The sequence below is a fragment of the Zosterops lateralis genome, assembly GCF_965231275.1.
Source record: "Zosterops lateralis genome assembly, chromosome: 9".
Taxonomy (NCBI): domain Eukaryota; kingdom Metazoa; phylum Chordata; class Aves; order Passeriformes; family Zosteropidae; genus Zosterops; species Zosterops lateralis.
Window position 1 is genome coordinate 21,176,500 of NC_139769.1, and position 27,557 is coordinate 21,204,056.

The following is a 27,557-nucleotide window of genomic DNA, read 5'->3' on the forward strand; positions in this document are numbered from 1 at the left end:
ATCATAGCACAACCTGAGGCTCTTCACTGAACCATCACAGTATGATGGCAGTCCCAGGGAGCTTAACACCTACAAGACAAGAAAATACCAGGACCAGAGATGCTGGGGAAGGACATATATAAGATCAGTAGCAGCACTGAGATGAAAATCTCCATCTGCAAGACACTCTCATCTACAGGATGACATTGTTTCCCATCAAAATGCCATACTGTGAAAATGAATGCCACTAGATTACAGCCCAGCAAATGCCTCACAGCAAGATATGGACATTGAGTACCAGTAGGAACAAGGCAAAATACTGAATAAAACTCTTCCTTTATCTGTTTTTTCTCTAGGATAGAGAAAGCAACTGGAGAAGAAAACTAAAATCAGATACCCCTTAATGGACCAGTGGGCAACAGTTGATGTCTAAGCCAAATAAACTTCAAGAGAAAGGCAGTGTCATGGCTGATTCAGAAGTGCTCCTACTCCAGCATCAATTCCCTGTAGAGAAATCCAACACCACACTTGCATCTTTTTTTCTGCTGTTTAGCATCTGCCAAACTGTCTGATTGGCAAAAGAAAAATTAAACATTTATGTGGCAGATGGATCAGATGTGTGCACTGTCACTCATTCATCAGTACAGACACTTAACGAGGATAGGTTACATATTGCTGCCACCCCAGAGGCTTTGTATGAGCAAGTCATGGAGCTTTGGGGAGTCCAGGAGTTTTCCACCCACACAGGACAACCTTTTCCTAAGCCATAAAGAGAAATTTCAGAACTTCTGTTATGACCAAGATCACTATGCTGATGCATGAGTCAGAATTTTATATCCTTCCTCATCCCCACCAAAATTTACAACTACATCTCAATGCTTCTTACCTACTGGAACCTTTGCAAAATCTGTCCAGCTAGTGAGAAAGAAGAAGCAACAAACTTAGGAAAGGAATTTTAAAATGTAGCTCTTTCCTGTATACTGCAAGCAATCTTTGAGCTGACAGTAAAAACCTTCACATTTGAGATACTTACAGAATCTGAATTGCCAGCTTTAGAATTTATTGTACAAAGGTGATTTTTTATATGAATCTATTTTCAGAAGAGTGGCTTCAGAGCTACTGCCAGGATTGAGACAGTAATCTGTACCACCAAGATTACTCAGAAATCCTATTTGTAAACCAAGTCCTATTAAAACACCCCAGCCCCTGAACTTCTCCTCCTTTAGTCAGTTATTTCCCAGCCCCAACTATTTGAAAGGCTTGCTTAGGTTTTTTACACTGGAAGGAATTATTGTGACGACACAGACCTACACTGGAGCAATTTAATGAAGCCAATTGGCCTGCAGTTATCAGAGGAAGCCATAAAAGGAGCTAAGAGTGTGGACTTAAAAATCCATCCAGTTATGCTATGTTAACCTAGCAGGGTTAGATAGAGCAAACATATACCCCCTGTAAAAGTGCTGTCAGTGCAATGAATGGAACTGCTGGAAGAGGCAGAGGCTGTTGCATTTACACAGCAAACCAGTTAAAGTCAACGAATTTGTTTAATTAGGGAAAGCAAAATGGCTCCATTACCAAACTGCAACAGCCATGGTATGGAAGCACGGGGAGGGCTCCAGGGACATGCCATCACAGAGACCCATTGCTAGGGCCAACAGCAATTCCATAATTCCCTTCCAAGCCAACAGATTCCATGGTTCTGTGAAAAAACATGGCTTAGGGGGGCTTATCCTGCACTGTTATAAACTGTTTTTCTGCTGCTGTGAAGATAACTGCACTCCAACGTTGAGCCTGCCAGCCATCCCCTCACAAATGGGTGTTCCAACAGGACAGTAGATGGCACTGCTGGAATGCAGTCCGAGCCTGCACCTTTCCTGCAAACACAGCCCAGAGGAGAGGGGCTCTGAAGGCTGGACGAAGAGAAAGTGGTCCACACACAAGTTTGTAACACTTAAAACCCATGGCATTTGCTTTAGGGAGAACATGAGTGCTTCCATATCAGAGTCTCAGCAAGAGCTAAACTACAGGTCAAGCCTGTTAACAAAAGGCTTAGTTTAAAATGGCAAGAGAATCTATCCAAAAGGTCATCTACTGTACACCCACTTTGCAAGCCACTGGCTTTTGCAAACACGTATTTCAAAGGGATGGGGACTAGATATTCCAGCTCACATTAGTCTAGGGAGGAAAAACCACTCCGGATTTTAGTGTGAATAGTACTGACACATTATTTGAAAGCTTACTTCTCAATCTCCTACTTTGAACTTGCAGGGGAAAGCTCTGCAGCGACAGCAGTTTCAGGGCTCCAAGTGTCTTCAAATAAAAGGCCATTCCGGAAACTATTGCAGCTGCTGCACAAAGGAGATGCACAAACTTGGAGCACAGAAAAAAAGGTTTTATACATGTATATACATAAATAGATGTAAATGTGTACACATACTACAGGTGCTTTCTAAAACTTACACACTACATAACAGACTTCTTTGTTAGCCCCTTAGCAGAGCAGATGCAAAGTGTGAGAGTTTAGGTGCACAATACTCAAGAATTTAGTTGCCAAAACACAAACAAATTTTTACCCTGAACAAATATTGACAAAAGAAGTAATACTTCTAACACATTTTCAGACACCAAGAGTGTTTAGAAGCTAGACCTAAGTTATACACCAAGATTGTCAATATTCCAAAATCAGTCTGTGTTAAATATCCAGTTCTTATCAATTTTGTTCTCCATAACATACAGTTTAAGATCAGTATCTTGTTTTAATTCGAATCCTAAAAGCCGTTCCCAAGGCAACTCTGACATCAGAAGGGGAAGCATTTAAAAACCACACTTCCTTGCACAGCAGTCTGCAGGTTGAGACATCCTTGATATTTTAGTAATTCATACATGGCAATATCACTTACTGCAACACACTTCTTGCTGTACCTTATCCAACTGTTAAATATCAGAAAGGCACAAAGAGAAAGCTGCCAATATATCCTGCCTGTACCAGTGAGTGCAGCCACCTCAGAGGTGTGAAGCAAGGCAGGAAAGGACAGGAGTCACCTCAGCCTGGGCCTCTGAAGGCTAATTTGGGCACCAGGGAGGCCCACACCCAGTCCCACCTGGGAGTGCTGGGCTCCAGGCATTCTTTAGCAGGAGGGAAAGCTGCCAAGGAGCTTTCAGCACACAGAGTTCACCTTTCCACAAGCAGGTGTGCAGGCAGCCTGGGCCTGGGCTGCTGCCATTGTTAGGAATGCCCCTGCTGCAGCAGGCATATCCTGCCAGGAAGCCACCACAGTCAAGAGGGAAAGACACGCTGGCAGCACTATTTTAGATTTCATGCCATTTCTGCAGTGTTTTCTAGTGTTAATGGTACTGAATAGCTGTCACACCCCACATACATCTTGAAGGGAAAACAAATCTTTCCCTTTCCCTCCTGGGCTCTTCTTACAGAGCATCTGCAGTTAAAAGCATTCTTCCTCAAGTCAAATTGAATGTCAAATTGCTCACTTAGTCAGGAATCATATACTGTGCATCTACCTCTTCCATTACTTAGAAGAAAACTTCTAAATCTTATGTTACAAGAACTGTATTTGCAGCAGAGACAAGAAAAGCTTTCCCCTAATTAGTTTACAATTATCTTTAACATTTGAAGGATTTGTGTGAAAAACTCAAAAGGAGTTGTCAAAGCTGGCTGCTAACAAGCTTTTAGCAGCACAGCCATGCTACACATGCAGAGTAAATTAAGTCAATTACCTTGAAAAGATTTTATATTGATCCTTTGACTAACAAGTAAGATTAACAACAAAGCAAGATCAGCACTAATACAAGCAAGTATGTTTGTCTGTGATTATTAAGAGTTCTGTCACACAAAACACACAGAAGCAAATTACTGGCTAATACTGTTCAATGAACAAGCAAAAAATATTAAACATGTGGTCTTCCATTAAGCAATGAGAGTTTTAATAAACTGTTTTCAAGTATCAGTGTAACAGCAAAGAATAGTCTAGTCTGAAACCTGGTTTTAGATCAACTGCCTTCATTTTTTACATTGAGTATTAGACATATAATGCAATAAAGAAGTGCCATCTATCAGACCAGGAAAAAACATCAGCACACTCCAGCCAGATAAGGAAACAAATATTTATTAGAAACTGGTAGTTTTGTAGAGCTAGAAAGGTAAACATACGTTTAAGAGACAAAGAATACACAATTGAATACAGTCATCATCAAGGCACGTAATGAAAAATCAAATCTGAAACAGCTCATCTTTTCAATGTTTGAAAAGATCACCATAATTTCAATACTCATAATGGCACTTGCACACTATAAACGAAATGGAAACGTCTGGAAGATTGAAATGCTAAAGTCATCTTTATATCACACACACAATACATTTGTTCATTGGTCACAGTCAAATAAATTTATCAGCAACTGATCTCACAAACCCCACAAAGGTACAAAGATATTGGCAAAACCAAGAAAAACTCAGATCAGAAAGGCATTATACATATAAATGATTTGGATAGAATGACTTTTTTTTCTTTTTTTAAAAGTGCAAAGTCCAAGGTTTCCCTAAAGGGAAGACGAAAATACAGCTAGAGCTGCCATTTTCTAAAATGTGATAAAAAAATTTATAATACAGATGTCATGGAATTGCTATGTATCAGTTTATGGAGAATAAACACCAGCCATGGAAGCACTGAACACAAATTCACATATGATTGCTGTTTGAACAATACGGCCCAAAGCATATGTAGAACAAGGGAGATTCAGGCAGTTATTTTTGCTTGCTTGCTTATTTGTCTGCTTAAAAAAAAAAAAAAAACAAAAAAACAAAAAAAACCATGCACTCCTCATGCCCACCCCAAAAAAGAAAGAATTAAAAAGACAACCCTTAATGACCCTAACAGAATAGACTTCTTCCTTCAGTAATCCAATTTCAGAAAGTGGTCTAAGAGCAGTTGCTTTTAGAAGGTCAAGGTCGAATTTACCAAGATTAAGACATTACACATTACAAAAGCAGAAAAAGCCTAACAAATGAGTCTGCTAATAATTGTTCATCTATTTCAGTGTTCAGGCCTGAAAGCAACTGTGTGTCCCTCCACACACACCAAAAAGAAAAAAAAAAAAAAAAAAAAAAAAAAAAAAAAAAAAAAAAAAAAAAAAAAGGAAGTCACATTGGAAGGACTTGTACCTGGAAATACCTAATTTTCTGCATTGAAGAAGGACTGCTTTGTTCTTTGAGGAGTTGTTGTTTCTCAAGCATGCTTTGCATGCTACATTAACATCAATCTGATGGGCACCTGAGGTCAGCACTGCCACTTGGTCACCTGGACAAAACACTTCAGTATTTTATTATCGCAATTTCACACCCACAGCTAGTGTGCACAGAAGACTGATCTCACATGACAAAACTGTAAAAAAAACCTTTACAAAATAATGCAATCCTCTACTGGGTAAAAGCACATAGTGGATGCAGCCCTCTGAATAAGGGAAAGAATGGAGAGTGCAAATGAGAAGCATTCCTGTTCCCAAGGCAGCTATGAACAGCTCTGCCATTGGCTGCATTACAGTTCCTACCAGCTTCATATTGGATCCTTGGACTCGTATGGAATGGATCTAATACCCAAGCTTTTTCTGTTCCTTTGTATTATGATCCTATAAAACATGCAGCTGTAACGGAGATTTTGCCATGGTTAATGGTGCTGACATTTACAAGTGCAATGAAAAGCAGGTCCAGTGAAGCAAGTTATCAAAATTGCTGACTGTATTACAAAAATACCGTGTAAATCCATTTGAGGTATTCTGATACCACAGAACAGCAGTTTCTCAGGCTCTTTCAATAAGGAAAAATTAAAAAGAAGACAAAGGTGATGGGGTACATTTTAATGTGTTATTCCATCATTGCGTGTATCCAAGATCCTATTTCTTATGAACTTAACAATCAGTCTTCAAAAATAATAGAAGTGCTCACTTCTAGGCATGCAAAATGTCTCCTGTGAATTGCTTGAGTATAGGCAGCGTGACAAAACAAAAAGTCACTTTCATATATTCAGTATCAAGGCAGTATAAACTTCTCCTACCTTTGGTTTGATCCAAGACAAATACACATTTCAAAAGGACAATTTTTTTAAAAAAACCCAATGAGTAAAATACGCATGATTTCCTAAAAATAGAAACATACTGTTGATTTAAAGACAATTTCTTGATTTTTTTTTTCAACTCAGTGACATTTTAAAGTGCAATATAGGTATCTGTTTAGAAATGGTGAACTAAAATTTAAGGAAGTTTCTTCCCAATTAAGGGCAAATGTGGAAGCTGCAGCATCTCACTGTGAAGATCTGTCTCTAACTGTGAGAGCAGATTACTTGAGAAAACATTCTTGTTCAGATGTTTCCAACAGTATTAGAAGTATCTCACCTTTTTCCTTCATTTCATGCTATTCCCAAATTCTGTTTCATTTTTTCATATACAACATAGCTGATGCTGACAGCTGGAAGCACTTTCATAAAATTAGGGGCTATGCCCCTATAAAGTCCTCGGAGTCCCTCTGTAGCAACAATTCTTTTAAAGAGACCAACCATGTTTAGCTGTGGAGCTCCTTCCACTGAGGCTAGAACAGGAAGATAATGTGTTATAAAACAGTTCTAATAATATTAAAAATCTTGAAAGTTTCAAACACCTGGATTATGAGCCTACTATCATAAGGCCATTGAAAAGAGATCTTTTAATCCCAGACATTTGGGAGATACCCATGTGTCTAAAACCCATTGGAAAGCATTATCCACCTATGCTCCTTTGGAAATCTAGGCTCCCATCCTTAAGTCTGTGCAGAAACCTATCCAACAAAAACCTCAGCTATGAAACTCTCCCTATGAAATGTCCTACAGAGCAAACATTGCTGTCTACCCTGACAGGACAATTCAAGCCCTATCATTTAATCTCTCAAATTTAGAAAACTTTGTAAAGTTTTAGAAGAGTGCTTCCAGACCATGACAGGGGCTGTGTCTGGTAGTCTTGTATGGAATGTGGCTCTCAGAATATACAAAGCACCAGTGCTTGAAATCAAGTACTTTTTACTTTGAGTACTTATTAAATTGAGTATGAAAAACAACAGTATTGGGAATAAGAGGGAGAAGGGACCAACATTAAGAACAATTTTCCATATGTCCTTAGTTTCTCCAAGTTTTTTTTGGTTTGGATTTTTTTTTTTTTTTTTTATTTATTCCTATGTCTGTGCTAGAGCTGTCCCACATGATACAATTTTCATGGAGCCACCCAGAAGCATTTTCAGTACAAGGAAACTCACCTTGAGCCTGCATTCGTGTTCTGACAAGAGCCAGAGGGTAACTGGCCAACTGCCCACATGTGCTGGAAATGGTGCCACACCCCAACAACACAAAAACACCTGGGTTTGCAGAGCTGGATGCATAGTGTTCTAGCCACGTGCTCTTTAAGAGCTGCCAAAGTATAAAATTAAACAGTAAGACAAGAGATCTGCATTCAGAAAGGTAAACAAAAACTTCTTTATTCATAACAAATCCTAAAGGCTCAATCCTGAAAAGCACCACTTTCACTGGGCCAGTTCTGCACGCTTGAAGTGCACAGCTAAACATCTTAGCACACAGGGAAGGGCTTCAACAAGACTACAATAGTTAGTGTCCCTAAAAGAGAAATCCTTAAAAGATCCAGCAGCAGGAAAGTGCTCATCCACCTGTAATACTTTGGGGAGAGGAGGAGGGAAACAACTCAGCATCCCACAGGGTGCAACGAAAGCTCACACAGCTGAGCACATCATCTCGTGCAGAAATAAGGATGCAAACTGTAGAAAACAAATTCCATACAGCCTTGAAAATGTTTGTTCAAGCAGTTCTGGTGATTACTAATGCAGTGTTAAAAAAAGATTGGTTTAGACTAGAAACAAAATTAGTCTGTGCATCTGAGCAATTTAACACACTTTGAAGCAACACATTATATAAGGTAGATTAAAGACTCAGCATTTCTGGTGGGTGAAATGGGCGCCAGTTTCTCTGAGAAGGGAAGACAGCAATGCTTCAAGTTCCTCAGAAAAGCTGTGTCAGCCAGAAAGAATTCTGGTGACATGCACAGATGTATGTATACATACATACATACATACATACATATATATATATATATGTATGTACATATATTCCTTGTATAAGCAATTCAGGTGGATAAAATCCACTCATACCTAAAAACTGGCAAAATTACATATAAACTATCATAATATGAATATCCTTTTAAAGGCACATATTTCCTATAAAGTGGGTATGTTCCAGTCTAACAAGGTTAGGTAAGTATGAAAGCCTGTGGTGCTGCCAAGGTCTGTATAATCCCCTCATAGCACATTTCCTGCTTGGTACTCTGGCATGGAAGGGCCCATCAGCCTCCTCAAGAGGAGCAAGCAGAAATGGTGAGGACTAGTAACATTAGTGGAAAGTCTCATTTGTCTTTTTAAAATTGAACCAGCTGTAATAGTACAATAATACAAACATTCTAAAAAATATTTATGCTTTTTGTAAATTAATTAATGACAGCTACATGCACCCAGTGATCTAAACTCACCTCATAAACAGCAAGGTCAATGCCAGCATAAGGAATTATACCCAGAATATTAGGAATATAGCCTTTGTAGAAGGCCTTTGGACCTTCTCTTTTTAAAATCTTCTTAGCACAGTCAAACATCCCAGAATATTGCCCTGTTTTACCCACAGCCAATCTGGTCTTTAAAACCTAAAAGGAAAAAAAAAAAAGCAGTCTTAATTATGAACCTATTTATTAATCTATTTTAGATACACAGTAGATCTCTGCTTATTCAATTCTCTAGAACTGCTTTGCACTTTGGTGCTGCAAATCTCCTTTGATTACTGGTAAGGCATTGTTAGCAGCAGGTTTCTTCAGGTTCTGTCCTCAGTGCAGAGCACCACACATTACTATATACTAGCTTACAAATTCTTAACCCTTTAAAATTGCATTTTAGCTTTATTTTCTTGATTAAAACAGGCAGTTATTTGATCAAGTTGAAGGCAACAGTGTAGGCAATATTAAATAGAAGTATTAGTTAATGCACAAGTGAGAGTACTAACATGCTAGCAGATGATACTTCTGGTCTGGGAACACTAAAGCATATTAAGAGAATAATATTTCAAAAAGTATGACACTTAGAAAGGTAGTTGAGGAATATAAGGTCTGTGTCTCACTACTGAAAGCCAGCACCTGATTAATAATGCAAGTAAGTCTGTACTGCATCCTAGGACAAAGAGATTAATAACAGCATCCAAAAGAAACCACAGAGGAAGTTTCCTGAGCAACAATTTGGTCTACTTTAAAGCCTCATAAGACTGCATCTTCCTCAGGAATTTCCTGGCATTTGGCATTTCTCTCTTACTTAGAAACATTCTAAAAACACTTCTAGGACAGTAGGAAGACCAGAAAATATTGTAGAACAGTTCCCTTGTCTCCACTGATGAGTGTAATCCAGACAATCTACATCATGTTTTAGTTCTTCCCTAACTTAACCCATCTTTGTACTCAGGTCAGCTGGGGTTCACCCTCTGGATCAGCAAGGATGCTCTTTAAAGATATCGTTATTGCTTCAGCAATGAAAGCAGTTCCTTTCCTACTGAAATCCCCACCCATGAAAAAGTTATTTAAGTTACATTTGCCATTACTACCAAACTTGATGTTGGTATAGGTTTAGTCCCAACCCCAACATCTATTCCAGCAAGGATCTGCACAAGTGATAAACTTTCTGGGGAACCAGCAGTAAAAAAATACATCCTGTTTCTGTGGAAAGGTGTGTAACAGTTCCACTGAAGCAGTTAAGATAAGAACACTAGTTAAATTGCACTGTGTACTACCACCTACAGGTATGTCCTACAGGACAAAGAGCAGCCAGTCCACCCAGCCTGAGCTGTAGCTGTTACATCCTCCCCCCACACTGTTCTCCTTATCAGACACAGCTTCCCATCATAACACAACAGAACTTCAGTTCTGTCCAGACAAGACCATTCCTTGCTTACATATAGCAGGAAAAGGGTTTATGCCCAATTTACAAAATGCTTGAATACATACTGAGTTTTAAATGTTCTCGGGTGATCTTTTTTCCTGCACTGGGTTTTATATAAATATTGTTTGAAAAAATATTATACAGCAAAATATATGGAAAAATTACAAGAATCAGTTAGAACATAGTATATTCTAAAATGCCTAGCACTGGAAGTCTGAAAGGAAGTCCAAAGTAAAAATAAACTAGGATATCAGACTAGAGAGGAATTTTTACAGAAACAAACCTAACATTTTGCAGGCTCCAGTGGAAGCAGATTCTCTTACCTCCATGGGATAAATAGAAGTTTGTGCTGTTGCTCCAGCCAAAGAACCAGATACAAATCTTTCAACAGTGCCTAACTTTCCATCATCCCTAGTGAGTATCTTCTTATACTGTATAGTTAAAACACAAATAAACACGTTTTTTAGGAGTGGCAAGAGTTATTATAACAGGCAAGATTATAGTACAAAATGTTTTTTCAAGCTGTTCTTAAGTTTACAGTTACATATGCTAATCCAAAAAGATCCTCCAGAACACAATAAACATTCCAGCCTGCAGGAATTCTTTAGATTAAACACCTCAGTCACCCACAGTACCATCAGGTGTTCTGCAAACAGCCAACTCAAGGGTACCTACACTAAGAACTCCAGAAAACAAGGAGGAACCAAATTCACTTGCAGGTCCAGTTGTCCAACCAAAGAATGAAAGATCAACTATCAGTTTCACAGAAGCACATTGAGCGCTGTAGACACTGTGTCAATCCACCAGTAAAGAATAATGTGCCCAAGGTTACTCTGTGGCACCAAAATCTGCTGTTCAGTCTTGCAACATCCCCAGATTTATTTGATATTTTGTTGCTTTTATCTCCTCCTTGTACAGTTCAGTACACTCATTTGGTTTACTGAGGCACTAGCAAGCCCCACAGAGCAAAAATAAAGCTCATTTAAATACACCAGAATGGGAGTTCATTTCCCAAAGGAGGATTAGGCCTTAACATGATGCTTAAAGCTGATTCAGAGGTAAATATAACTCTGAAATCCAGGATGAGGGCATCATACATAGCACTGTGATATTTGACTTTAAATGACTCCCCTGTAAGTTCAGCTAGCATAATGTGTGAAGTTCCTGCCTGCTATCACTTTGAAGCAACAATCTAGATATTAATGCAGTACTCCACACAAAGCCACGCAGAATCAAGGACAGTTTAAAACATGTAACAGATATAATTTATTTGCACTGCTTATAATACAACAGTAAAATCTGCCCAAGAGTAAGTATTCTATAGACTATTTTAAATCTGAAAGTCACTCAAATTACTATAACAAAATCCCCAAGCACAAGTCCTATATACTACAACAGTGCCAATAATGAACAGTGAGAGTGATTTAGGACTTTATTTAGCATTATTTTCATTCTTGATTTATCATCCTACCTGTTCATAAGCCCAGAACTTAATAGCTGTTTCAGGAGCTATTTTCACAACATTCACACCATTCCCCCTCCAAAGGGATCGGACACCACCTTCTTTCAACATTTGCTTAAAACCACTGGCTATATTCATTTTGTTTGACTTTGAACCATGAACCTAAAAAAAACCAAAACCAAAGTCACAGTACAGAACACTGCTCTGATTAGATTATAAAACTCATCAGCATTAAATTGATTAAATATATCAACTAGCAAAACCATATGCACTAGTGAAAAAATCTAATTTTAGTAACACAAATACTTATATTATATATACATATAATACTTATATGCTCACATTTTTTCCCACATGTCTATAAAATACCATTTTTATGAACACAAAACCTGGCAATTGTCAAAACATAGCCAGACTCCTGCAATTTAAACACTGACCTTGGCCCTCAATTTTTTCCAAACAGATCTCTAAAAACTGAGATGATACACTAGAAACCAAGGAATTCTTTTAGGTTTTACCTACCTGCATCATGACTTTAAGGCGGTCTAAGGGTGCTGTACCTGTTCGAGAGACAGCACCAGCCACTCCTCCTGCCAACAGCTGCCTCCACCACTGCCCAGACTTCTTCTCTTCCTCTGTGAACTCATCTGGAACAGTCAAACTGTCTCCTATATCCAATACCTTTATGGATCCAAAGCAAAGGTGTGCAAGTAATTATCTCATTCCGTCACCTCAGGTTTATTCACAGCTCTAATTCCAAATTAAGAATTGTGCAAATAAAAAGCATCTCTAATTTACATTCTATAATCAACTTACTATGCATTGCTATTCAATGTAAAGCAGCTTTAAATGACTTCTAATAGATATTAAGCAATAACACCACACACCCACCATTTCAAAGACTGCACCATCATCATTAAAAATCACGACAAATTTCCTCCTTGAGCACGGCCCAAGCAAAGACATTCTGTCATGATCAGCAGTCCTTTAAAGCCAGCACTAAAGCTCAAATGCTTATATGTTGCAGCTAACCTTTCACCAGACAGTCTTGTGGGATTAGTTTGGTAATCTCCTAAGGTTGCTAACAAGAGATTTCTCTCACGGTAATTTATTCACACATGTGGGATGTCTCCTTCCCCCACACTCCTTAACATGTTAAAGCAGGGTTTTAACAGCTGACATATCAGAATATTTTATTTCCAATAACTACTGTGTATTATCCTACAAAATGAAAAGTTTGAAAAATGCCTTATAGATTTTCTTATAATCAGTTATACTGAAAGACACTTTAATAACTTTTTTCAGCTATAAAAGTTTGAAGTTTCACTAAGGGGGGTGTTTGTATTGCCATTAGATTTGATCAAAGAACAATGTTAGGTTTTAATGATAAAACCAAGACATAACTATGAAATCCACATGTCACTTTTGCTCTTCAATGTAACCTATAATCATGACAGATGAGATGAAGTATACTGCAGATAATGCAAATCTGCTATTACACATAAATTAAATGTATAAAAAGAACAAAAATGTATTAATAACTGATAAGTACTGACCAGAAAGTGTATTAACTGATAAACCTTTGAACCACCATTGATTTTAATTGTAGACATTATATCCATAATTTATGCTGCATTCTCTCTCTGTAAGTAGACAGAATACTGTCCTGGTCATTTGGGACAAAAATTGCAGAATGCAGAGTGTATAGCCAGTGGGAAAAAGAATTAGCACCAACTATTCTGGATATTGAACATAGAACAGATGAATTGGAAAATCCTTTCATCTTTCTTGCATTTGAGGTTTCAAAGTAAGGTGTCACCAGTTGCTCAGCTACATGGGAACGTCAAAAGATCAACCTCTCAAAACATAAATTCAGTGTTCTAAGAGATATTATGCATATCTACCAGGGTTTAAATCTTGTGTGTACCAAGACCTAAACACAACTAAGGAAAAAAAGATAAATTTGAGGGTGTTTATAACAGAAAGGCCACAGCTACCATAATAATTCTATGCCAATGTAGCTATCTGCTTGGAAGGGTCTGATAGCAATTGTATAATAAAAACAGAAGTGTAAGAGCTGTCTGTCAATGCCAGCCAGGCTGGGAGGTCTTGCATCTGCTCTTATCTCAAAGACCAGCTGTGTTCTGTGTAGCTGGATCTTGCCTGCTGTGATAACTGGGTCATCAGCTGACTGCAACACTAACATCACAGGAGACTCCCTCAGTTGTTTCTTGGGGGCAACTAATGACATTCCATAATAAAGAAAGAAAAATACAGATCTTATATTTAAAAATAGTAACAAGCATTTTATTAAAGCAAACGTTTTTTCTACCAAGTAAGCTGGGACCAGGACTATTTGATTTCACAGCAGTGTTTCAAGTGTTTTCTTCAGCAAACAGAGAGCTAACTCCCTCTTAGCAAGCATTCCTGAACTGAGGTTGTACAGTGTCAAACACTCAAAGCTCTCAGATCTCATAAAATGTTTTTTATTATGGAAATGCTGACTAATCCCCAGAGATATAAATGGTCTCACTATATTCAAAGGCATCTAACCTTATTTTATTTCCTCCAATAATCTACAGGAAGGATATTTAGAAAATAGGATTATTGTTGGTTTACTTTATTACTGGTCTTAAAAATCAGTCACTGAGATGTCAACAGCTCCATTCAATAAGAACTTAAAATTTTTCTCTGCACAGTGGATAACCTATTGCTGTATATTCTCTATGCTTAAAGTAAATTCTATGGCACAAAAGAGCACGATGTGCACAGAAAATCACCAGTAAAGACAGCAGTGATTTTATGATAATTATAATGATACTGTATAACTGCAAATACTAATTTCAACATAAGAAACAGTTAAAATGTCTATATAAATTGTTTCAACAAATCAAATCATGCTGTAATGTGCAAAGAAAAATATTTAATATTGTGGTTATTATTTTTCTGTGAAATATCCCCAAAAGAGGAAAAAGATTCTGTCCTAAGATTTATTGGTAATTATTGGTAAAGTTCAGATGAAGTTGTTCGTTCAGAAGGAACTCATCTGACACAAACCTGCTTGTAAATGGGAGAGCATGAAGTTAAAAGGAAAACCAAACAATACAGATACGCTTGAAATATAACAAGTGTGAAGCTGTTATATCACAAATTAAAACAGCAGAGGTGAACTTAAGAGCTGCACTAGGTTAAAAGAGAAGTTGAACTTACAGTGGAATGTTTCCAATACCGAATTATTTCTTCAATATCTGTAGCTGGATTAAACATAAAATGATCTCTCCACTCATTCCAGTCTACTGTCATTGTCCCATCAGCATCAATACTGAAAAGAAATTGAACAAAACTATCTAAGGAAATAGTAATGGTGGAGTTTTGTTCTGTTTTTTTCCTTTTTCTTCCCACCCCCCCCACCTTTCTTTTTTTAAAAAACTTAACTTTTTTTTAACTTGGGTTATCACATCAATAACAACTGACTGTAAATTCCATATAGTGACCTCAAGGCTGAATCTGCCATGGCTTTCAATACTATGCTTCTCTTATCCAAGTGCATCTGTCCTATTCCATTTAAAAACATAATACAGTGCTTCTATCAGCAACATTTACAGAGAAATAAAGTAACATTCTCCTCCCAGAACCAGATGCTCCAACAGTAACTACCAACACCTTTCAAAGTCATAATCCCATTTATCCCCCTCTCTGAAACAGAAAAACATAAAAATTAACAATACAAAGAAGATTAAGCTGCCTTAAAAAATAATAATTCCTGACCTTTGCAGGATCTTTTCTGCCTGTTTTTCTGAAATGTTTATACCCAATATCTTGAGAGACTGGACAACTTCTGAGGCTTCAATTTTTCCTTGAAACATTAAAATAAAGATGATACATATTTAAAATGTGGATCTTAATAAACGTAGCACCTTAGAACTCATTATAACAGCTGAACAATTGCAAAGATGATTTAAAAATCAACTTATCAGAGATGATGTGTTTTCATTGTCTACTACAAGGACAAAGCAAATGGGATGCAACTATACAGTTAGTTAAAAACTGGTTTATCTTTAATAGCTAAAAATAGTCAGAAATTTCCTCACAGTTTCTCCATCTGCAGAACAAGGAGCCCCAGTTCAGTGTACTTGGAGAAAATAGAAAGAATAAAGACTATATATACATATATATATATTGATCTATAGCAAACTTTAATTATGATCATGCTAAGGAAAAGAAGTAAGGATTCCATATTCACGATTCTTTGTTCCAGTTCAGACAAATGTAAGTTACATTACTTTTAATGCAGTTTCTTCAAACAATGTTTGAACAAATAAAATAAATCAAGGCATACCATCATTGTTTTTGTCCAGGCTCTTAAATGCCAGTTTCATCTTTTTCTCATGTTCTTTAAGATACTGCATAAATTCTTCAAAATCCAGCTGTCCATCCTGATTAGTGTCCCCAGCTTTAAAAATTTTCTATTGAGAGAAAAATGAACATTTTATTTGTCCAAATTACTGCAGGTCACAAAGCATCATTTTGTTTTCAGAATTTAACACACTCGATATTTGCATAGAGAGAGAAAACACTTGGCAGTAACTATATATTTAAGAAAGCATTATTTATTATTTACCTAACTTCTCTGTGCAGAAATGTTAAGGTTTCTTACCAACACTGGCAAGTTATACCTACAGGTATCAAATAAGTTGTGGAGGAAGAGATGGGAGACAGGAGAAAAACCTGAGAGAGAAGAAGTTTAAGCCTGTGAGGTTCCTGTACATGAAATCTGTCAGCAAAATAACCAGAATCTTGATTATCATCTTAATCAAGTGGCCCATTAACTATGAATTATAAAGATAAAACATACAAACAGCAACTAACTCTTTAAATGCTGACCAAAAAATTACAAACATCTTGCCCCACTGGCACTTCCAGCCCCAGCATTTGAGTGAACACAGCTTTGTGCTTCAAACTGAAGTCTACAATTTACTGCAATTTTAAATGAACTTGTAACAAATACAATCACACTTATCTTCCTTTCTTGCATGTGCTTCCTAGGAATTGTCCTGCAGATGGAAACACTTCATGTAAAATTAACTATGCACTGAATGCATGGTATACAATTGCCAGGACTGCAGGAAACAAGTCTCAAGTGGGCTGCCAGCTTTTCCAGGAGTGTGCTGTGGGGGACAATGTCAAAGGCCTTGCTGAAGTCCAGACACATCCACAGCCCTTCCAGCATCCACCAGGCAGGTCACCTGGTCATAAAAGGAGACCAGGTTGGTCAAACATGACCTACCCCTCCTAAACCTGTGCTGGTCTGGTTTGACACCCTGGCCATCCTGTAGTTGCTGCATGATGACACTCAGTATAAACTGCTCCATTACCTTACTGGGTACTGAGGTCAGGCTAACTGGCCTGTAATTACCAGGATCCTCCTCCCCACCCTTTTTGTGAATGGGTGTCACACTGGGCAACTTCCAGTCATCTGGAACCTCACCGGTGAGCCAGGACTGTTGGTAAATGGTGGAGAGCAGCTCTGCAAGCTCCTCTGCCAGCTCCCTCATCACTCTGTGTTGGATCCCATCTGGTCCCATAGATTTATGAACATCCAAGTGGCTCAGCAGTTCTCTAACTGCCTCTTCCTGGATAACAGGGGGACCATTCTGCTCCCTGACACCATCAGCCAACCCAGGAGGACAGTTGTCCTGAGGACAAGCCGTCTTCCCACTAAAGACTGAGGTGAAGAAGGCATTAAGCACTTCCACCTTCTCCTCATCTGCAGTTACTAAGTTCCCCTCACACAGCACTTCAGGTTACATGTAAAACATATGCCAAAAATTCTTCCAAGTATCTTCTATTTAGCAGACTGCCTTGTGCAACACTAGTTTCTGAATAAAGTCACCCCAGGGCACTAACCCTCAATGAGATTTGAATGGCTGTTCTAATCTGCAAAATCTGGTTTTAATTTTGTTTACTCCTCTTTAATTAGTAGAGGTCCTCAAAAGACCAAAGTCCAACAAGTTCTAGGCTACAGAAACTAAATACAAAGGAAGCAGAAAACTGGTGTGTTTGTTGCAGGTGTCTGAAAAAGACTGAAGACATCTAAATACATTTATGTTGCCTCCCTCATCTTCCCTATCTGTCTACAATAAGTAATGTACTTTAAAATTTCATCTAAAAACCCCAAAATTTATAAGAGTACCAAGGATTTCTCAATGAAATGGAGCAAAATGATGTGGTATGCCACAGTGAAATAAGCAAATTATATACCTCCCATAATACAGCAAGTTGTGCACAGATAGATACGCTCATCAATTCAGTTTCACGCCTCTGTCAATATAGTTAGAGCTGTTCAGAATTTCCCATTACAAAAGAAGTTAGTTTACATTTATAGATATTTATGGATACAGTCCTGACCACAACCTTCTAACAAAAAATTAAGAGAGGCTAGTAGATTAATAATTAAAAAAAAAAAATAAAGCCCAAACAGAAAAATCAACCAACCCCACCACTAAAAATTTCTCTAGTCTGAAGAGCCCCCTCTCAAAGACTATAATCTCAAGCCATCTTTTACTCCACACACGGCACCTCATGCTGCAGGGTCTGAGTGTCCTGCTGGGCTCCCACCTCTCCTGAGAAGAGGTGACTTATGTGCACTTGGTGTGAGTTCTGCTCCACACAAATTGTTACTGTTCCCTATTGCTACCTGAACTACACAAACCAAAATGCAGAACAAGGAAACTGGTATTCTGACTCACAGATAGGACAAAACTTGAACTAAATTATAATTGCAAAACCTCCACTGCTGAGGATGATGTGAGCCAAAGAAAACAGGAACTCCTAGGAAGTTTAGAGAGCTGATAATTTCTGTGTGTGAAGGGGGGCACCTTTCAGTTCTTTTGCCAAAAAGTGGATTCCATATTGCAACAATGAGAAAATAGTAAGCACAAACGTATGATCCATTTCCTACTTTTGTTTTGACAGTTATTTTCCAGACTTCAATCCAGTCTCAGCCACTCTCAGTGAAGCAGAACAGAAACGACAGGGGACAAAAACGTATGGCACATGAGTTTTCCTCTCAGTACAAATCTAAAAGCTCATGCAAACAAAAGCCTCTTGCTGTCTATGAAATGAACTAATTATGTGGGTGTTAAAGTTTCAGATTAAAGTCAGTGATTTGCAAGTCTGTGGAACTAGCAGGAACAACAAAAGAAGCTTGTCTTCTACTTGGCAGGCAGAAACTTCCTCCTGGGGGGTTCCACACTCCACGGGCACAGCCAGCAGGAAGACACCTCCTGGATTCTGTGGGGAGCCTGGCACACTAAGTCCTAGGTACAGACTGCCCCTTCACAGCATCAAATAATAATTCAAGTTGGAAGGAACCTCTGGAGTCCATTGAGCCCAACCCCAGCTCAAAGCATGTCTAATTAGATTTAATTAGATCAGGTTATGTGGGACCACATCCAACTGAGTCTTGGACACCTTGAAGGAAGGAGATTCCACAGCCTCCTCAAGCAAACCATTCCATCAGTCAATCACTCCCCACTTCAGTTCAACACTGAATTCAACTCTGCTGTTCTGCATTTAATATATTGTCAGAGTTTGTATAATTACAGCCACCTGTCACTCTGTCAGTGCCTGGGTCACCAACTTTTGAGATGGAGGAGAACTGGATGCATTTTAAAATAGGCATGCTTACAATAGAGCAGGAACCAACCAAGGTGCCAACACTCCCTTACAAGTCCTGGGAAACAATGTTTGGCATGCTTGCCACATAAAACCTGCCATTTCTTGTTACAGCCTTACTGTGGGATCACCTCACCTTTACAAAGGCCCAGACCCAAATGTTTGTTTTTCAAGGCACACCATTTCTTTTCTCATTGTCTAAAAACTGTAAACCTAGGCAATAAGGTTAATTCACTGGACAAAATGAAATGGTGACTACACAAAGAATTGTTAATTACTGACAGATATAGGAGGACATGATGATGACAAGAGCTGGCAATGTGTGCTTGCAGCCCAGAAAGTCAATCATATCATGGGCTGCAGAAAAAGAAGTGTGACCAGCAGCTCAAGGGATCTTCCATCCCACTGCTCTGCCTTCATGAGGACCTGCCTGGAGTTCTGCATCCAGCTCTGGGGTCCTCAGCACAGAAAAGACACAGACCTGGTGCACAGGGGCCTGAGGAGGCCACAAAGATGATCAGAGAGGACAAGCATCTCTCCTAGGAGGTACTGATGAGGAAAGGCTGGAGTTTTTCAGACTGAGGAACAGAAGGCTCCAGGGAGACCTTATTGCAGCCTGTTGCAACTTAAATGGGCTTATAAAAGAGATGGAGACAAACTTTTTAGCAGGATCTGTAGGAATAGGACAGGGAATAATGGTTTTATATGTAATGAGAGTCAATTTAGATTACATATAAGGAAGAAGTATTTTACTATGAGGATGGTAAAACACTGGCACAGGTTGCCCAGAGTCCAGCAGATGCTCCAGCCCTGGGAACATCTGAGATGAGACTGGGTGGGGTTGTGAGCAATCTGATAGTATTGAAGATGTCCCTGCTTATTGCAGGGGAATTGGACTACAAGACCTTTTAAAAGCCACTACCAATCCAAACAATGCTATGATTCTGTGATCTTTCTTTCTAATGCCACAGGCCTTCACACAAACAGACTAAAATGCTTCTGTGCTGACCTATTTGGTCATTATGCTGTCACCTTTGTCTCTTCTACTCTTTTTTTTTTTTCTTCATAATTCTACTATTTTTGTTCTTTTTCTGTTGCATATTATGTTAATACAGCTCCTTTCAAAGTCCTGCACAACCAGACAACACCAACGCAAGAGGCCACAAGCAGACTGAAACACTGAAGGTATTTTTAAAAATCCCCATTATATAAATCATGTTGCAGTGTTGAATTCCTACTCTGTCAGAAGACCTCTGTATTTGGTGTGGAAATGTAAGTCAGCAGGTCTGTTGAAAAAAAAAAAAAAAAAAAGAATTACAGACAGGCTTTATATACACATCAAAAACTCCCTACCCTTCTCTCTAAGTGTCCTGAGGAATTATTAGATTGCTCTATGCCAAACTTACGAAATTTAACACATTCATGGCTACAATGTAAAGACAAAGAATGCAATACACTAGAAATCTGGATGTTTTTATGTAGACTTTTCTTTTAAATTCTCTGTCTAATTTTTACATTATTTATTATCATTATTTGTGTATTGTGCATGAGCCTTCACATTCTGTTTACAAAATTGAACTGTACATGAAAGATGGGGCTGCTGAGTACAAAGGACTACCAATCTATTCATTATCTTGTTATTTCAGCTAATTAATATAATGTAAAGAATATTTAAAAGGAAGTGATTCATCAAGAAGTTACTGGCTTCCTATCATGCTATCTACAAGACACCAGAACAAAACAGCACTTCAAGATACATCACTGCAAGCAGCAATTATGTGTTCTGCAATCTGCAACCAGAGTTCCAAAGGACACAGATACAAAAGCTGCGTACAAAGAGCTCCAGCACCACAGTAAGAATACCTTTATGTAAATGTCTTTACACATTCACACATTTCACATTTGCTTTTAAAATCAGAGGTACTATACATAAAACCAATCATTATTTTCCCCCCTTTTTTCCTAATTTTTAATCCTTTCCCCCTGAAGTATTTTTTTATCCATTCACATAGTTCTGCAGTCTACAGTTTTAAGTTATTCAACTGTAATATTATTAGATGCCAAATTCATTCACAGCTAAAGTATACACAACACTTCTCCCTTTACTGGACACATAGCGGGCAACAGTCCTTTTCCTATTTATATCTGTTAAGACTACACAAATTCCTTTTCCTATTTCTATCTGCTAAGATTACACAAATTCATGCAGACTATAACCCAAAAAACACTAGAAAAGATTATTAAAGTCAGGCTTGTCAAACTGCATCAGTTGGGAGATAAACCCAGCATAAAGGGGAAGGGCCTGAGGATGTGTTCACACAGCATTAGAGCCCACTGAGTCCATGTAACACATGAACTAGACTGACACTTCACCTCCAGAAATCCAGCACAACACTGAGTAAAACAGGAATCTGCACTGCCTCTAAAGGCCTCCCAACTTGTCCAAATTCAGCATTCGTATTCACCCTCTTGCCTCCCAAAGGATACCACCAACATGTAAACAGTATCCAACCAGGCCCTTTAAACCTGCTACAGACATCAGGAGCCCCCCACTCCAATAGAGCAGACTTGCACCCTTGACAGCAGCAGATGCTGCTCTCAGCTGCAGAGCTTCCCTTTCCTGTTCCCTGTCCTAAGCACTGCTCTTCCCTGCAACAGGACAGCACTAGCAGAGATCTTCTCCCTGGTCCATTTCAGCTAACAGAATCTCTAGATAACGAGACAAAAAAGGACAAGATGCAAGTATGTGTGTGCTCTCCCAAAATGCCTCATAGAGGCTGCTCCTCCAGGACCTGGATAAACTCTCTCAACTCACAGCTATGAATTAAATTTCAAGAATCTGAAACAGCATACATAGAAGATGCAAACTATTCCTTGAACTTTCATTCAGCATTCTTTGCAAGTTACACTGGTATTTTTGACTTTGAGCATACTTGGTAGACTGAGTTTTCCCATTAAACAGGACCACCCTGCTACAGAGGCATCCTGGCCATAGTCATCTCAAAAGATTTAACAGTTTCCCTTGTTTGTTCACCTGGGACACACTGCTGTCTCAAGACAGGGATTTAGCAAAGCATTTCAACACAGACTTTAGGAGCTGTCTCAAAGGTGAGGCTTCCCATATTTGGGAATTCTTGGCATTCTTGCACTTTGCAGCAAAAGGAGGAAGAATTAATCATTCATACCCTGTCACTGTTCAGGAAAAAAACCCCAAACAAACTATCAAGTTAGTATTAAAAAATAATTCATTTTATCTCCTTGGATCTTTAAAGCGTTCTTCAGATTCATCTCGCTCTTTCATATGGAGACTACAGGACATATGAATTAGAAGTCTCTGAAGCTGTGCACGCAGAAATGATATAATGATTTACATGTTTGCTTACAGTGAAAGCAAAGTAAATTAAACACATTCAATTCCAAAGTTACAAACTGAATACACTACTGAAGATACTTGGGGTATTTCACAATTAAGTCCCCATAACCAGTCATAATTATCACATCTATTATGACCTGAAGTTTAAAGGAACTAAATGGTTCCAGTTTTCTACAGTCACACGACATGATATCCGTTTTGATAAAAAGCTGAAGATGCCAGACTGCTCTAAATCTGTAATACCAGGTTTTGGGCAAACTCTTAAGGTGAGAGAAAGCTTCAATGCACACAAAGAATGACACAGAGACAGGGAAGTTCTGAAGCTTTTAAGACTGTAACTCTGCATATCAGGTATGATAAATTCTAAGAGAGGATACAGTGTGATATAAAGATGCCCATGTATCTTCCTCAAAGTTGCCAAAGTAATCACTGTTTCCTCTGTTTCTAGCCAAGCTGCAACATGATGAAGGAGGCTTCAGTTACCTTGGTCTACCACCCTTCTAATTCTGCCACATAGAGAAAGTTACCAAAATTAAAATAAGTGCAAAAATCTTAATAAAGCAGTGGAGAAATAGTTAAGGACATATTTAGCTCAGTCACTAAACAACTGTGTGCTTTCTGGACTAGGAGCTGCTATGGAAATTCCAAGCTCTGAAGAAGCACTATGCAGCTGCAGTTTTTATAGGCCCAAGAAAAGCTGTTCTCACCCATCCTCATGCTGAGACACAGCAGTGGAACACAGCACAGGGGCCTGCCCCATTTGACAGAATTCTGAATCGCCTGTGCTTAAATGCAGAAACCTACTTCATGTGTTCCAAATACTTTTAGTCTTAAATTTTCAGAAACTGTCAATTACTCCAAACAGACAATAGTCTGATTGTTGCAAATTTAGTCTCATTAGGCTCTGTCTCCACCAAACAGAGTTGTCTCTTCACACTGTTTCTTTATTCAAAAGAGCTTTAATGTAGCCAAAGACTTATGTCAAAATGCTACACAGAGTTAGTCCAAATAGGATGATTAGACTGGTTCCAGAATGTAGTTACTCATTTCAGTAACATCTTCCTACTCCTAGCTCCAGAACTCAATGTACAAATAGTACCTGAATTTAAATACTTGGCTGTTCCTGTCCCAAACTGAAGATTAAAATATGGGGTTCACCTCCTACGGATTTATTGTAAGGACTGATTGCAGCAGAAGGATGAACAAAAATAGTATTTCATCCAACCACTCACACCATTTATGGTGCTCCCGCCTACAAGACTCACGGCATTCTGAAGACACAGCATGAGATCATTTGTGATCTGATCCCAGCATCTATTTTGTGCCTCTGCTTATCAAAGTCACTGTACAATAGCTGTTAATATTGCTTGTAGAGCAGCATTTGATAGTTACCACCCTGAATTCGTCCTTCATAGATAACAACACATTATGTCAGGAATCTTCTGCAAAGCTCTGCAAAGTAACCCATTGCTGGCAGGTAATATACTACAATATAAAACCTGAACCACCCTGGCAGCCTCCAAGCAGCACACATTCCAGATTTTCCAGTCATTTACTTTTGTCTGTCAAATACTGCCACAAGGCAGGTCAAGTAGAACACAGTCAGGAGGTTCTGTCAAGTCGAGCTATGATGTCTTGCTATGAGGGAAAAATGATTCTTCCTTAGAGGGAGATGCAAGTGACCTCCAAAGCGTACCACACAAGTCACAGCTGATGGAAGGTGCACACCTGTAGTCTATTACTCAAATGGAGAGTAGCTTTGTTTCTTTTAAAAGCATGCATATTCCTTCTGGAGAGGAACTGCACTTAGAGACAAAAGAGCAAATCAGTACTAGTAGCACAAACACCCATTTATACTGTGAAGGTGGTACAACTTTGGATCAACCAACTACCTTTGCAGTGAAAACCAGGAACACTCAAACAGCCCCTTTTGCACAGGTTAGCCAGAAAGCTGCTGTGCAGCTCAGAAGAGCAATGGCCAAAGCTCCCAGATATATGGATTTCATACTACATGTTGGAAGCCAGCCTTGCAAGAGATTTTTGGAAACCTAACACAGACCAGCATCAACATAATGAGGCTTGAGTCTCTGATGCACCCATGAGCCACCTAAGCCCACTCTGCTCTAGGATATCCCAAGTTCTGCCTGTGCCACGGTGCCACTATGCTGGCAGGGCTGAGCAGTTCAGTAGATAACACTTTGACCCACCATATAACATTTTCATGTCTCAATTCCTTACTCATTAGTTATTAGTAATTATAAGACTACTTCTGCCTATCCAAATATGATGATTCAATATCTGACTTCATTAATAAAATACCTTTTTACCAAGAAAAACTAATTCAACATCACTTTAGAGCTTGAAGTGGGAGAAGGCAGCTTTGAGCTGCAAGAAAGTACAGGAAGCAGATTAGCCACATAATGAAAGAAGCAGAAGGCAAGACTTACTGAGGCTCTCGTATTACAAAAAGTCTAGTTATTAACAGGTACACAGCGCTACTCTAGTTTCTGATTCCAACTGTGCCCACTATAGTTTATAACAGTGAGCACACAGAAGTTTCCCTCCAACAATTCTTCCACCCCTCCCAATCGAGATGATGACTCATGGCTTATTTTGTTTACTCTGTGTGTCTTTAACAACTAAGGCAGCAGTTCCTGCTCTCTGTTACATCCAGGTATATCTAGCTCATGTCTATCTATTTCATGGGTATCTCTTTCAGTTCATCCTGAAGCAGCTGAGAATAATCTGACAAATACTCAGATGTGTACTATTAATGAAGATCACTGATTCTGAGAAAGAACTTGAAACTTCAATTCTAAGTTGCTCAAATCTTCAGCAGCACACCAAAGCTTTCAGTGAACTATGTGGGGAGACCACCTTTGTAAAACACCAGAAAACTAGTTGGTCACCCGTTTCACTGTTGTTCAATATAAGTAAAGCCCCCAAATTGTTACAGTCAAACTGGTACAACAGGTTGACAACAATGTGTGTATAATGTGTGACTGAAGTTCATAGCTAGCATGCTCTGAACACTGACAACTCTCATGGATAACCAAAAAGGCCAATCTGTCCCTCCTTTAATTACAAAAGCCTAAGAACACAAAACGTGCCTATTGTAAAGATGATTTTGACCAGCAGCAATACTGAAGTGAAAGTGTGCTTTCATTTCTTGCATAAACACCATTCAACGCAAGAGGCCTGTTGGATACTTTTTTCTTATGTACAGGAGACAGAAAATTAAATATAACAGGAGGCAAAAGAGACCAAAAAATGAGATCACAGGGAAAAACTGTCACACAATCAGTATAAGGTCACTGAACTATTGACCCAACACATCTTTTAACAATGGAGTTGAAATTCAAGTTCCTTTTCCTGCACCTCTTTCAGAAAGTATGCAACAGCTAGTACAGGCACGGCAGTGGAATGCCATTCTTTAAACTGAAACAAGCAGAATTGTTACAACAGTAGCTCCCCCTGTACCTGCTCAGCCTAAATGAACCTATGTATGTCTTGTCAGCCCAGACGTGCCTTACCGCACAAACACTTGTGCATTAAATGATTTTATATGCTGATCCCTGGGGACTACTGAAAATTATTAGGAAAGATAAGTTTCTCTTCCAGGTAACAGCTCAGACCTGCTAGAGTAAGTCAGCATCACACTGGAATGCTTAATGACTCAAGTTTTATTGACTTCTGAGGTCACAACACTGATATAAGGGACAAAGGAATGTAATAGTCCAGGTGATCACTGCAGAAGCCACAGCACAAGGAGTTTTCGGTGTCGTGGTCTGATGGCCACTGTTATAAGGGTGCATTTTCTAATAAAGGGCCGCGGTATCTGACAACAGCCTATGCCAATAAGAATAACGTCCATGTCCATGTGTTTAGCTCAAATAACTAGTTCTGAAATTGCAGCCCACGGCTATTCAGGCTTACACTACCTGCTGCCCAGAGCAAACCCTAATTCACTCTGATCTAGATCATGCATGGGTGGAGTGGCGGACAAAAGCTGTAAATTACCATTCCTTATCATGCTGGAAGAGGAAGGTGCTATCGAGTATCACTCAATAAGGAATCAAAGGATGTCAAAAGTCCACACACGATGAGTAACCTACTTGGCAGGGACCCGCCGAGAGCCGTACGTGCCGGGACCCTCCGCCCGCAGCCCGGGGCGTGCCCGCACAGCGCGGCCCCGCCGCTGGAACGACGGCCCGGGGAGGAAGGAAAGAAAACGCCAGGCCCGAGGCCGCCTCCAGCAAGGAGCGGCCCCGAGCCCCGGAGGCGGCCCCGGGCGGGCCGTGCCCCGGCCCTCGGGCCCCCCGAGCCCTCCCCTCCCCGGGGCCGCGGGGTGCCGGCACAGCCCGCTCACCTCCTCTGCCTCCTTCCCCAGAGGGATGCCCATGGCCCGGAGGCCCGTCTGCAGCTCGGCAATGTCCACCCTGCCGTCCTCGTTGAGGTCCAGCTTTCGGAAGAGGTTGGCGTAGCGGGAGTCGCCATCCCTGTTCCCGTCGCAGGCGGCCGCCGGCAGGAGGAAGGCTCGCAGCAGCTGGAACATGTCGGGCCGGGACAGACGCGCAGTGCCCGCGACTCCGCCGGCTGGGCGCGGATCAGACACCGCCCGGGATGCTGCCAGCGCCCGCAGCTGCTAGGGGAGGGGAGGGGAGGAGAGAGAAGAGCCCTCCCCGCCCGGCAGAGGGAGGGAGGGAGAGAGGGCGGGGAGCGGCGGGGCTCGCTCCGCCCGTGCCCCCCCCGCGCTGGGCGGGACACTGGGGGAGAGAGAGAGCGGCTGCAGCCCCTCGGGCTCCTCACAGCTCATGTTCGCGCTTACGCGCTTGTAGCAGCCCTACGTTTCCAGCACAAGCACAGAAATACCACAAGCGGTGCGAAAGACCAAGTTTCGATACTTAGGCTCGTTCTAGTCCCTCCCATTCCAGTCTAGCGGTGAAGGGCTCAGCTGAAGGTGTATGAAGAACACCCCCACCTAAAGGGAGCCTGAGAGAGCTTGGCTACTTGGCGTAACAGAATAAACATTAGAAGAAGGAAAGTTTGGCTTG

General features: G+C 39.8%; 1 protein-coding gene across 1 annotated transcript; it reads right to left on the reverse strand.

Annotated features, from left to right (window-relative positions):
- Positions 1 to 4,087: 4,087 nt before the first annotated feature.
- Positions 4,088 to 27,413, reverse strand: SLC25A24 (solute carrier family 25 member 24). The gene is made up of 10 exons (XM_083867876.1): positions 26,873 to 27,413; positions 15,793 to 15,919; positions 15,222 to 15,309; positions 14,664 to 14,775; positions 11,976 to 12,134; positions 11,463 to 11,615; positions 10,315 to 10,422; positions 8,548 to 8,715; positions 7,271 to 7,421; positions 4,088 to 6,574 (listed from the first exon to the last, which is right to left on the reverse strand). Exons 1-10 carry the CDS (start codon positions 27,056 to 27,058, stop codon positions 6,396 to 6,398), a joined length of 1,431 nt encoding a protein of 476 aa, XP_083724002.1. The 5' UTR covers positions 27,059 to 27,413; the 3' UTR covers positions 4,088 to 6,395.
- Positions 27,414 to 27,557: the final 144 nt, after the last annotated feature.